Source organism: Malus domestica, chromosome 02, assembly GCF_042453785.1.
Source record: "Malus domestica chromosome 02, GDT2T_hap1".
Taxonomy (NCBI): domain Eukaryota; kingdom Viridiplantae; phylum Streptophyta; class Magnoliopsida; order Rosales; family Rosaceae; genus Malus; species Malus domestica.
In genome coordinates, this window is record NC_091662.1 from 4,336,911 (window position 1) to 4,350,072 (window position 13,162).

Sequence of the window (13,162 nt, forward strand, 5' to 3'; positions counted from 1 at the left end):
ATTTGTTTGAAAATGTTTTTAAAATGACTGAAAGCATTTTTGATTAAAATGTTTTTTAAATCAATCCTTAGTAAAACCAAGTGGATTCTAAAAAGTCATTTGGATTACTTTCTACAAAAACCACATATCTTGAGCACTTGAAGCACTTTTGGAATCCAAAATTAATTTAACAAAGGTGTGTCTAGTCTTTTTAATTTTTGAACAAACAATATTATTTATTTTAAGGGAGGAGATGAGCTTAACCTCACAATGGACTATCATATTAATAATGTTGTTCAAATCCACCTTTATCCAAAATCAAATCTAAAACATCTTACTCACAACTGAAGAGGAATACCTTTACATCGTAATACTAAGCGACATGTTTTTTTATTTTTAAGAGACGTGTTTATTCATTTTTAAAAGACTTAAAAACCAGCACTAATTTGTATTAAATTCTAAAACCTTTGAATTGGGATGTAATATGCATTGGGTCTTTAATAATATTTAAGTTGTTTTCGGCAAAAAATAAGGGATTCAATTGGGAAAAATAACAAAATATGAAATAAGGATATTCTAATTAAGGTTTTTATTAATTATTTAAGGCGGATGGTTCATGTGAAGATTATGAAACGCTTTAATTCTCTAATGTGCGATTCCATTTCGATCCAAAGTTAAACAGTGACAAATACAATTAAGGTTGTTAATTTTTTTTGGTAAAAACAATTAAGGTTGTTATTAATATCAATTCATGTATATTTCCGCATGTGCCACATTATTAAGTTAGGCAGTGAAAAATATATATCGGATGTTATGAGAACATGTGTGGCTGTCAAGCCCTACACGTGAATAACATGCTCTCTACTGCTTTATTACACCGTGAAGATTTTATCCAAAATTAATTGACGATGAGCGAATAAACTGAAAGATTATGCGCAACTTTGATTATGCAACGAGTGAAGAGGCAATTTACACCAACCTCCAGTCAAGAATTTGGGCTCACAATCACTAGCCAATATGCTTTTTTCTCACATTTACCCTGACACGGCAAGTTCATAGTTCAATATTCTGGTTCTGGTGTCCTATGACCCTGACACGGCAAGTTCCACTTTTTGTTCATTTTCTTGACGAAACCATCACATTTACCCTTACGGCACGGCACGGTTCCGGGCATGGAGTATGGATTGGGTTCCGTTGCAGTCCCGACACTACATAGCACTGTAGAGAAGGAAATACAAAGACAACTTTGGATTTCTTACAACGTATTGAGTCTCTCGTCATGGCTCTTGCTGTGTTGTTCTTATTTCACGTCCTGTTTCTCGAGTTTGGTGTTTCCGGTTGCAAATTTTGGTTCGGCAGTGTAGTGCTCAGGAGAGGGGACTGTCTCACGTTGTTCCAAGCAGACAGAGGCGGTTGACAACGATTGCGACAATGTGTTTTTCTACTGGGAGAACATACAGCAGTCAACAGTTATCTTTTCACAACCGTCTTCAGTATTTGGAGGCACCTCAAGAAATTATCAAGGACAAACGAATGTAGAAAAGAAGAAATATCAAAGTTAGTTGACAAAAGGGGACGAAAAATTGTGAGATACAGATAAGAAGATAAGACGATACTCGATGCAAATTTTAACGAGCGATACAGAGAAGAAACAGCTGCATTTGGAGACAGCTGCTTTAGTTGCCTTGTTTGTAACATTAGCTTTCTGCAATTCCGGGGAAGAAACAGGAGTAAAAAAAACAGAGTCAGGCAGTACCAAAAAAGAAAAATATACAATTAGGAACAATCGTCACTTCTCAAACTTTGTAGTAGATCCAGGTTTCCGAAGGACTCGGGGCTAATGTACCTGCATTAACAAGAAACAAAGATCAGATTTGTGGAAGGGAGTCGCATAGTAGTTAAAATACTTGGCCGTGCATGAATGGTTTGAGATACCATCATAGAGGCATCCTCCAGGTGTGAGTTTCTCTCGTATCTGATCACTTATTGTAAGAATATCAGTAGTGAAAGTGAAATACCCGTGTCGGGAAAGGAAGTCAATGATGACAAAAGAGCAATTTGGTTTGAAATATTGTGTCCTCGGTATGATGCTTGCAACATGCATCACCGAATCCACTTGAAGCTCTCCACCTCTCCATCTGTTAAATGTTTCATAAGCAGCATTGTTAAAGTTCTCTTTATTTGGGGGGATATTGCAGATGGTTTTGAATGAAGAAAGGCAAAAATTCATGCTGAAGGCATAGTTTACAACTAGTATTTGTAAAAGCTAAGCTCTAAAGTGAGCCTTGATTCTTTGGCACAAATAGCTAAAGTTTTGAGATGGGACAAAATGGGTCCACATACAGCGCATCCGATGGTGTTGAAATCCTTTTCCCAGTAAGTCAAAGATAAGCACCAAGAAAGACATGACAGTGTTAAACTTAAAACAAATACAGAACTAAGAATTGATGCATGAATCAAACAGAGAAATGGTACAGGCCATTCTCTTTATATTCTTATAATCTAAACATTTCTCCTTATCAACACTGGAAAAACAGCTTGCTTCAGTCATAGGAAATAAATTGCGCCTAGAGTATAGAAAAGACATACCTACAGATCCTCCTCCTGGACTCTTTGCCGCTATACGTGAAAACCCAACATCTGGGAACAACCAAATTACATTCTCTGGCATGGCAAGAACAGTCCTCTGAAATGTATCCATACAAAGTTAAGACACAAAAAACTCAAAAAGGCAATGTAATTCACAACATTGACAATCTCTGTCTGACAAGGCAATAATACCTCTGTAATGATCCGGTAGCGACCGTGACCTGATAGGCCAACACCAAAGCCCATTGTTATGCCATCCATGAAGATAGGGCTTCTTGTACTCAGAGATTTTGCATATTAGAGAATACTCAGCAGTGAATACCTGAAAAACATGCAGCACAAGTATCATACCGGTAGCCTCTCAATCTTAAGAAATGGTAGCTTAGAAAAGATATGAATCCTATCCAACCACTACAAATCATATTACCCAAGTTCAAGCAAAATCACGACTAAACAAATGATCAGATGTTGTAGGTTGCCCGAGAATGTCAAACATGAAATTACAAAAGAAAAAAAACAATCGTATGTATTGAACATTAATAAATACTTGCTGAAAGCACAATCTTAGCTGCCATTTATGACATTTATACGAGATTGAATAGCCAAAGCAATTAAAGAAGTAGCAGAACTCATATAAGTGATTTTCACTTTGAACTTTTAGGCTTATCAGCAAATACATCATTACGATTCTAACGCATGAATTTTGTTAAAAGGGGCTTGCTTGCTTGTATTAAGGCTTAATCATCAATGATTTTGCAAGGGTCAATCGTCTTGATAGTTGTAAATCTATGCACTATGAAAATTACCAAAATTACATCTTATATGGTAGAGAAGGAAGTCATCTTATATTATCTGGATTTTAGAAAACGGTGTAAGGTTATAAGTCTGTTATTCTATATAGTTTAAAGGACACAATTAGACAACAATCATATTTGGTGGTTGGTTTTTGGCCGTGATCTGCTTCACATCACCGCCCGCAGGTAATCTAAATCTGGGTTATTACTTATCAATGAATCAAAGTGCCAACTTATCGGACACCATCTATCTCTATATGGCAAAAAAAATAACACAAAAAGGAACAATGAAGTGAAACAATAAACAACATGACATGAAACAGCACGAACATCAAAGACCAACAATCTATCACATAAGCACCTAAACAAGAAACAACTTTAGTTCAAAGCAAAGCGTAATGTAGAAACCTTCGGCACAAGAGGCGTGTTTTTGTCCTTTTGAATTTCGGCAACAACAACTTTAATATCCTTACCTGCACTTACCATGATTGCTCACTCTCAAAACCTTACCTAAGAGACCCCAAAACCAAAATAACTGCCAAAAGAGCTGAACATACATATCTAGAAAAAACTTATTCAACTACATGCTAAAATGGAAGTGTAAAATTGCCAGGAAAGATAAGAAACTATTCAAATACGAGTTCTGGGCGTTACCGCCACAAAAGGCACGAGCCGAGCGGCTATCAACAAGAACACACTTCACATTTGGGTGAGATTCCCATTCATCCAGATAGCTCTTGTATTTCACATCCAAATCTGCATTTTCCAACAATTCCCACTTAAACAGAAACACAAAATTCTTCCAAAAAAAGCTAACTTCTTCGAAATTTGAATCCAACGTTTCGTCTTATAACAAATGCAATAACATAGATTTGTAATCAATACGATGCCATAAAGTTCAAGCTCAAAAATTCAAATCATCTCCAAATCAAATGCAATTACAGATATATACATATATACATATACGTTTGTGTGTTTATCTACATACCTAGGTTTATGGCGTTGAGAGCTCGGGGGGTGACCGAGGGTGATGACGGCGACGCCAAAGGTGCGGAGAAGGCGAGGGGATTTGGAGGGTTTTGTAAAGAGGGGATTTGCTCAGAATTTGGGTCGCTCGTCCCTCTTATGGGAGTGACTCAAAAATCGAAAAAGTTGAAATTTATTGATTGTGATCTGACTCAAACATGTGATGATGACGATGCATCACCACCTTGGTTGTGCCTCTGGATCAAAAACCTACCATCACCATCAAAATCGTGCACATTTTCCTTCATAGGCTTGTCCCATACTAGATTAACCCCTGTTCCCTTAATTGTCACATTATCAGATGTACTGTTTCAAAAGTTATATCAACTTTATCCCCGCTTTGCAAATTGAGCTTATCGTTCGATATTTGTCCCTGCCAAAGAAAACATTTTCCAGATACATTGTGCATTTTTATAACCCAATCTTCCTTGCCTATGCAGGTCTGCAACTCAGTACGCTTGGTATTATTTATATCAATACTGGCACGAGGATGACCATCTTTGCATGTGAAATAAGGTTTGCTATGAATTGAATATTTAGGAATAAAGCAGTAAAAGCATAACAGAGTCAGCCCTTCAAAATTACGACCATCACTCGGGAGGATATCAAAACTGACTTTATTACCATCGTTGACAAACTCGAACCAATCAGGAACATAATTCCCTTTGAAAAAAATGCCACCATATCCGCAAGAAGTCCATCCCTATATATACAGTGCGAGTGTCATATATATATATACACACACAAACACAATGTACATGTGTGTGTGTGCATGTGCGCAATAGGAAGACAATTAAAGAGAGAGATACCTTTAGGACTTTCCTCATAAAATCAGCGGTGAGTTCGGCGCAATCCGTCATATCAATCCATGTCATGGAGTTTAATGACTTATCCAAGTCTGGAATCTCAGTGAGTGCGCGTGAATCACGTACATTCAGTTCCCTCATATTGGACATTTTCGAAAAATTGGGCATTGTTAACAAACGATGGCAACAAGACGCATACAGAAATTTCAAATTTGTTGGTAAACCATAGATTGTATGAAGGTTAAGGCAGTAATCTAACCGCAAACTTTCAAGCTTTGAAAGATCACTGAGGCTGGGTAGGGTATGAAAATCATTAGATGAGAGATCTAAATCTTGTAAAGAAATTAGACTCCCAAAACCCTTTGATAATGGATCATCGCTTAACCTCTGGAATAAGAGATCTAAATTTCTTAAAGAGTCAAAGCCCTGTAACAAATCGCGAATTTGCAATGCAAATTTGGCTCTTCTGGAAGGAAGACCCCCAATTAGAGATAAATGAGTGAGATTCTTCAATCTTACTGTGGAACGCGGTACTTGTATTATGGCTGTCTCAGATGCTTTAAGTACTCTCAATGATATTATATTCCCTAAATCCTCGGACAGTTCACTGAATTGCCCACAAAAATCAAGAACAAGAGTCTGAACGGATTTGGACCTGTAGAAATCCCCAGGAAGAGAAATAAGATTCTTGCAGCCTGTGAGGTTCACCAAAGAAAGTTTTTTAAGATGACCAATGGAGGGGTGAATCTCGGACAAACTCTCACACCATTCCAATATCAACTCTTCAAGACTTGGGAGATTTGATAAGTCTGGTGATTTTTTTAAGTCAAGGCAAACACTGAGATTAAGGATTTTCAAGTTTTCAAGCAACTGTTGCACAAAATCCAAGAAAAATTAAAATTAATATCCAAAAGGAATATCTCATAAAATAAATAAATAAATATAGAGAGAAGGAAATATAAAAACAAATAGAAACATAACATCATCATGTGTAATCGATAGTACCTTGGAGCCCTCCCAAACTTGTACCAGTCTGCTGTGCGTTATCTCTAAAATAACTAGTGCTCTTGGTTGATCAAAGAAGTCATCTGGTATGGACTTTAAAGGGCATCCTTCCCAACACAACCATATTAACTCTTTGGGGAGATGTTTGTATTCTCCATTGAGCTGCACGTTCTTGAGCATGAGCAGTCTCAGTTTCTTCATATTAGCAAATGCTTCTGTACTGATACAACTAGACTTTAAAGGGAATTCTCCATGGAGCTGCACTTTAATGCGCTGGAACAGTATCAGTTGCCACGTATCGGCAAATGCTTCTGTACTGATACTTGGAGACAGAAGATCAGGGAAACCTACAACAAGTCCTTCAACTTCTTTGGTTCCCTGTTAACAACACATTATACTGGGTAAGAAAAGGATTATGTGCATCTATTTTACGTGATTTTGCTAATTGAGCTTCTTAATGCAAATACATATATTTACACATGAATGTTTTTAATGTATAATAGGCATACGTGGGTTACATATATGTTTTTCTTGTACGATGCATTAATACAATTTTTTTTTGGGAATCTACTTACAGATTTATTTGTTAGTACATCATAGACATCTCCAGGGATCCACAACCTGCTCCATTCTCCAGGGGGACGACGGGAATTTCCAGATATGATTACTTTGGCCATTTCTCGAAGCAAATCATGCATATTCAACTTGTTGTCTTCAACAGTTATAAGGCATCGTTCACGGAGATCACAAATTCCTGCTGTTGCATAAAATTTACACCCATCTAATATTTTTGCGACATGGTCCTTATCCCATCCAATAAAGAAACAAGATATGTCAAGGAATATATCCTTCTGTGTAGGATCTAGCCTTTCAAAGCTTACTCTTAGCGCTTTCATTATTCCCTCATCAGGAATTTTTTTCAATTTCTCCAACTGACTTTTCCACTCTGTTGGGGTTCTTTCAATCATAGAAGAACCTAAAACTTCAAGGGCTAGTGGCAAACCACCACAGTAAGAAACAACCTCTTTTGAGAGTTCAAGATATCCTTCATTAGGCCAACTATTTCCAAAGGCATGCCAACTAAAGAGCTTCAGAGCTTCTTCTTCAATCATTTCCTTAAGCGGATATGTCTTGTCCACTGTCATGTTCACTTGCTTTAGTAAACGTTCATCTCGTGTCGTTATGATAATTCTACTTCCTGGGCCAAACCAATCACGATTTCCAGCTATTGCATTTAGTTGTTCCACTTTGTCTACATTGTCAATAATGACAAGTACGCTTCTACGTTGGAGATGATTTTTTATCAGACTCATACCTCGATCAACACTGGTTATCTTAGACTCAGTCTGTTTCAAGATGTCAGAAACAAGTTTTCCTTGCAAATCAACCAGATCATATTCACTAACGTTGGCAAGGAAACTTTTGAATTGGAACTTATGATGAATTTGGTTATAAATGGCTTTGGCAGCTGTTGTTTTACCCAATCCACCCATCCCCCAAATTCCAACCATGACAACGTCATTTGATCCACCACTTGAAAGATGATTGATAATATCTTGAATGCGAGAATTGATTCCAACCGGGTGCTTGGCCACATTTAATTCGTTTGCGCTTGGAAGCCATTCCGGAATGATCTTGCCAACAATTTCTCTAATAAGCTTTGCTTCGGGCCTGAAAATTGAATTCGTAAGCATTAGCAGGACTCAATGAACAGTAGGAGCTATCAGTACATAGACAATTTTCTTTCCTTCATATATATTCTAACTAGCTACTAGCTGGTATGTGATTTTTTGACCAACTTGATAAAAGAAAGAAGTTCATTCATTAATTAAACTCCAATTACGGTTTAGGTTTTATATGAGTGGTTAAGGTGTATTAATTAAGCATGTTAATTAATGTTTAATTAGCTTCTGTAAAATGTTAATTATATGAGAGACTAAGTCATTCACTAAAATGTTTCAAATCTTGAAAAACAGGTGAATGATTACGCATTGTCAGTGATTTGGAGATGTTGGCCAGACAAATTTGCTGCTTCTGTAAGAGCCTTTCTCCATTGCTTTACCCTTTCTTGTTTAGTTTCACGTTCCTTGTCATCTTTTTCTTCACGGATGCCCTCTTCGTGCTTCTGAAATGCTTGAGCTAAATCTCCGTTCTGCTTCCTAACATGTGTAGGATCAACATGATAGAATATTGGCAAAACACGTCGCCCCAGTTTGTATCTGCACTCCATGATCTTCACCAGCTCATCAAGACACCAACGAGAGTCCGCATAACTCTTTGAGAAGACAATGATAGAGATCCTCGCCTCTTCGATTGCCCGGAACAGTTCCTCTTTTATTTCTTCCCCTCTTTCTAGATTGTCCTCATCAATATAAGCCTGGTATCCCCTGTCTGTTAATGCCGCGTGGAGGTGGCCCGTGAAACCATTGCGTGTGTCTACACCACTGAAGCTCAAGAACACGTCGTAATTCCAAAGTGTTGACTTGGAGGAGGATGAAGAGGAGGCTTCGTGGGTTGTCATGGCGGTATCCACCGTTATGGCACTGCGGTGGTTTAGATAACGACTAAAAAATGGCAGTAGTTGTGTTCATGCTGTCGAACAGATGATCCTGAAATACCTAAACCCAAGTCAAGCTCCTTCAGTCAACAAGAACAAAGTTTATAATATAATAATGTTGGTGTATGGACTTGAGAAACGACATAATGTTGGCCAGAAGGTGCAAAGAAAGAGAGGAAAAGAGGAAAGAAAGGAACGAAAGGACAAAGACTATCCAAAAGATTATTGGCTGTGATTACAGCTATTCATAGGAGAAACAACCTGCCCGTCTTCATATATAATACATTTCAACAGACATATGTTAATAGGAGAAACAACTTTAGTTTGTACTAGAAATTTTTACCCGGGCGTTGCTACAGGATTTGAAATTGTATGAAAGATTATCTTTGAAATATATAATAGATTGTGTGATTGAAGATTAATACTATTTACATTGAAAACGTTGGAAAAAGTTTTACATACAAAAGATTTTACGATACAATCCATATAGTCTCCTATAAAGTTCTGAAGTCGTGGAAGCATAAAGGACAAATAACAAATGAGTTTTGAGAAATTATTCCACAAATGCCATTCTGCATAATGTATTAAAGAAGATTGGTATAAGATTAGCAATCATGAGTAGTGTAACAACATCAACAAAATAACCATAAACCATAGTTGAACATAATTCAAATTTTGTTTGCAAAAACAAAAGAAAAAGAAAACAGACTTACAATAATTCAGTCTTCAATCCTGAAGTCCTACTCAAAGAGCCAAACTTGAATGCAAGCTTTCTGAAATTTTCCAAGCAACACAAAAAAAAAGGTAACATCCTAGTCAGAAATGAACCGAGGTGCGAGCTTTCTAAGAAACCCAGATGACAAAATCAACAAAATAGAAAGGAAAAATGACTTGCACTTTTTAAGGCATGTCCAATCTTGATCTAAAATTGGTGGTGGGTCGATTGTTGGTCACCAAATCTAAATAAAGAATTCATCAGAACCTAGAAATTTAAACAAAGAATTTTCCAAAATCAACATTTACTAAAAACCAGTTACTTGGTTATCAAGCATGATGGCTTGCCAAAGACTGAATTAAGGAATGCACAACTTTACTTTTATGATTATTTTCAACGACAGCTAAAAGGTCAGATCCAAATGAAAATAAAAGTTAGGACTTCACAAAACCAATTAAAAATCCAATTCCAAAGTTACAAACACCCACCAAATGATTCCAGATAAAGTTTTATACTCAAGGTCAGACCCAAATGAAATTAAAAGTTAGGACTTCGCAAAACCAATTGAAAATCTGATTCCAAAGTTCCAAACACCCACCAAATGATTCCGGATGAAGTTTAAACTAAAAAACCCAATAGAAACAAAAGCATTGGTGTGAATTAACTGTATCTAATTGAAGAAACTAAAACAAAAGTAAAGCAAAGTATATACCTCAAAATGTCAAGCAACTAAGTTCTTCCTCCGACGACCCAAAACTCTGAAAATTCCACACAAAAAAAAGGTAAATCCATTAGCAATTCATAGCCTTCAAAATTAGCAAAAACTTGGGCAACAATAAAGATGCATTGATAAATATCACTCTTTCTCCTTATGTATTTGAAAAGATATTTTATAAGCAGTTTATGTAGTCATTCTAATCATGTTGCATATAAATTCCTTTTCTACGGAGTTCAAAAATATATGGCAGTTTACGGCATCTGTTGAATAACATGGTTGAAAGATTTAAAATTGATACATTCAATTTTTATGTGTAAAACTATAACATATAGCTAAAGCTATTGGGTCTATACATCCATATCAATCATGTCGTAATTGTATGCTTATCAATGTAAATAGATGATTTCAGTCATGTGATAACATGTTTCTTGATAGTATATGCTGAAGTTTGGTCTCAGTTGGATAAAAATCAACCAAAATCTTAGCAATAGACTCTTTTAACTTTTTTTTTTTTTTGGCGAACAAAGGTGGGGGGGATGCAACACGAGGACTTCCCAGGAGGTCACCCATCCTAGTACTACTCTCGCCCAAACTCGCTTAACTTCGGAGTTCTGATGGGATCCGGTGCATGTGAGTTGGTATGATCGCATCCAAAAAATGAGCACCACAATACTACACTTATAAGTTTTATCATGCACAAAATACACAGCACTGACTGGCAAAACAATAAAACACTCAAAACCCAAAAACAGAAACACAATTAGGACTCAAAACTCCTCAAAAACATGAGAGAGAGAGAGAGAGAGAGAGAGTGTGTGTGTGTGAGAGAGAGGAGAGAGAATAAAAAACAATATTATTTTTCACACAAACTCAAAATTGCTTATAAAATTACAAATCAAAACAAATGAAGGCAAATCCAAAATTGCCCTAAATTAAATCTGATTAGTTAAATGTTTGTTGCCCTACAAATGTCATTACACACGACAAAACTTGCTTTGAAGTTGATATTTTGGTCAATCCAGGGGAAAAGGAGAGATTGGTTTTGGAGCAGTTGTCATGGAGAATACCATCTCCCTGTTGAATGATCTAAAAAAGGACTTACAGCTTCTGTGGCCATAATAATTTAGGAGGCCCATCTCTACAGATTTTCTCAATAACTTTCCTTTTCGTAGCTGGTAAGATTGCAACTCCAAGAATTGCTCTGAAGAGATATATACAAAAAAAAATCAAACTAAAACTAAGCTATTGGAAGAAATTTAGAAAACACAAACACCACTACAACTCAGAGCTAAAGTCAACAGAAAGCAAATAGTAGAAGTTGAAAAAATATAAGGTCGTGAATTGAGAACTTCATCAAACTAACAGCAATAAAATGTCATATAATCTGTCAAAAACCAAAAAAGAGAGAGAGGTAATTTCAAGACCTTGTAACGCTGAGGCCTCGTACAGTTGTAGTAAAAATATATGGTTGATGCACCTGTTGCTCAATCAAATCCTTTCTGGCTGAAAAAATAAAAATCTATAAAGACATTCACGTCCAATTTATGAGAAATCATGGGAAAGCAAATGCACTGATAACAGAATCATGAATATGAAGAACTTGCCAAAAAGAAAAAGAAACTTTTTATAGTGTGCCAAAGAACATCCTCCTACTCCTAGCAATTTTTTTTATGGCATTATCCACTTCTCAATTCATAATTCAACCAGTAACTCAAACTCTATAGTGTATAAAAATGTGATATCTTAGTTGATCGCGATGATAATTAAGCAGATTAAATGACGACCCATAAAGCATACAAAAATTAAGAAAAGAAAAGGTTCGAAACTGCCATAAGAAAACGCAGAATATATAAACGGGAAATCAAAAGAAGAGAACCAAACAAAATTATTAGGTCTGGGATCATCAAAGTCAAACACAAACAATCCAAAAATTTGTGGAAAATACCAATAAATGCTCAACTAAAAACGAAAGAAAACGTAGAATAAGTTTACCTGTTCTTCCCCTAATTAAACTGAAATACAATTCACCACTAATATTCTCGTCATCCTCTTCAGCCTGAAAAATTTAGTAGAACATAATGATAAGAATCTAGCAGTATTTCCATTGTTTAAACCCCAAATTCCAGAAATCATGAAAAATGGAAACTTTATATGGAAACTGAAGCTTTACCTGCAGATCAGCAGCAGCAAACGGAATCCAACGGCATGTACCTCAAAAATGAGAGAGAGAGCTGAGAGATGAGTGAGAGAATCGATAAACAAACCCCCCCCCCCCCCCCAAAATCACGAAAGGAAATTTGAACGGAAAACAAATTTGAAAATCCAAAATCACAAAAACGAAATTGAAACACCCACACTGAGAAAGCTGTATAACTCACCAGGAAACGCTAGCCTTTCTGGGTAAAAAAATTATTCGGATCGAATTGAAGAACGGAGGAAAGTTCTACTGGTTCAGTGGTTATTCCAGTGTGTCAAGACTTGGCTTGGTTTATATAATTAATCAATAATATTCCATACCAAGAGCTAGGTCCATATATTATACAATGTTCTAAGGGTTTAACGGATAGGCGAGGCCTAGTGTCTAAGCAAATTTAAGTAAATTTATTATATATTATATAAACTTAAAATGATAAATAATTGTATTAGGATATATAAATTACAAAATAAAATAATATATATTATAAAGTATTAAAACATAGGAGAAAAGACCCAAATATGAATGGGAGAAAAGACCCAAATATGAAAAGACAACTATAAACAATTATTCAAGATGGACGGTAAATGATTCAGTCATTTACAATATTCAAAACGTAGGATCACAATCTACTGGATGATTGTCTTAACTATTAGGCCATGCTCTAAATATAATACATCCAAATGGGGGTGGACCGCATAATACACCCCAATGGACCGTTTTAAGCTACTCCACTGCTAAAACTATTGCAAAATGCGCATTAGGATTATACTTCTATT

At 36.1% G+C, this 13,162-nt stretch overlaps 1 protein-coding gene and 1 non-coding gene across 2 annotated transcripts; both read right to left on the reverse strand.

Annotated features, from left to right (window-relative positions):
- Positions 1 to 1,605: 1,605 nt before the first annotated feature.
- Positions 1,606 to 12,665, reverse strand: LOC108169230 (disease resistance protein RPV1-like). The gene is made up of 16 exons (XM_070806300.1): positions 12,568 to 12,665; positions 12,360 to 12,420; positions 12,182 to 12,245; positions 11,614 to 11,692; positions 10,184 to 10,229; positions 9,470 to 9,529; positions 8,188 to 8,808; positions 6,775 to 7,870; positions 6,200 to 6,577; positions 5,198 to 6,064; positions 4,351 to 5,091; positions 4,017 to 4,118; positions 2,761 to 2,890; positions 2,569 to 2,619; positions 1,998 to 2,117; positions 1,606 to 1,825 (listed from the first exon to the last, which is right to left on the reverse strand). The coding sequence occupies exons 7-11, from the start codon at positions 8,718 to 8,720 to the stop codon at positions 4,678 to 4,680; spliced, it is 3,288 nt and encodes a 1,095-aa protein (XP_070662401.1). The 5' UTR covers positions 8,721 to 8,808; positions 9,470 to 9,529; positions 10,184 to 10,229; positions 11,614 to 11,692; positions 12,182 to 12,245; positions 12,360 to 12,420; positions 12,568 to 12,665; the 3' UTR covers positions 1,606 to 1,825; positions 1,998 to 2,117; positions 2,569 to 2,619; positions 2,761 to 2,890; positions 4,017 to 4,118; positions 4,351 to 4,677.
- LOC114823793 (5S ribosomal RNA) lies at positions 10,723 to 10,841 on the reverse strand. The gene has a single exon (XR_003771740.1). It is a non-coding gene; the product is annotated as a 5S ribosomal RNA (ribosomal RNA).
- Positions 12,666 to 13,162: the final 497 nt, after the last annotated feature.

What these genes read in the sequence shown, in the direction of transcription:
- LOC108169230 (XM_070806300.1), bottom strand. Translation starts at nt 8,720, where the DNA reads ATGACAACCCACGAAGCCTCCTCTTCATCCTCCTCCAAGTCAACACTT. An exon ending in ATGTACTAACAAATAAATCT is followed by an intron (nt 6,578 to 6,774) that starts GTAAGTAGATTC and finishes TGTTGTTAACAG; the next exon opens with GGAACCAAAGAAGTTGAAGG. An exon ending in TTATGAGGAAAGTCCTAAAG is followed by an intron (nt 5,092 to 5,197) that starts GTATCTCTCTCT and finishes CTGTATATATAG; the next exon opens with GGATGGACTTCTTGCGGATA.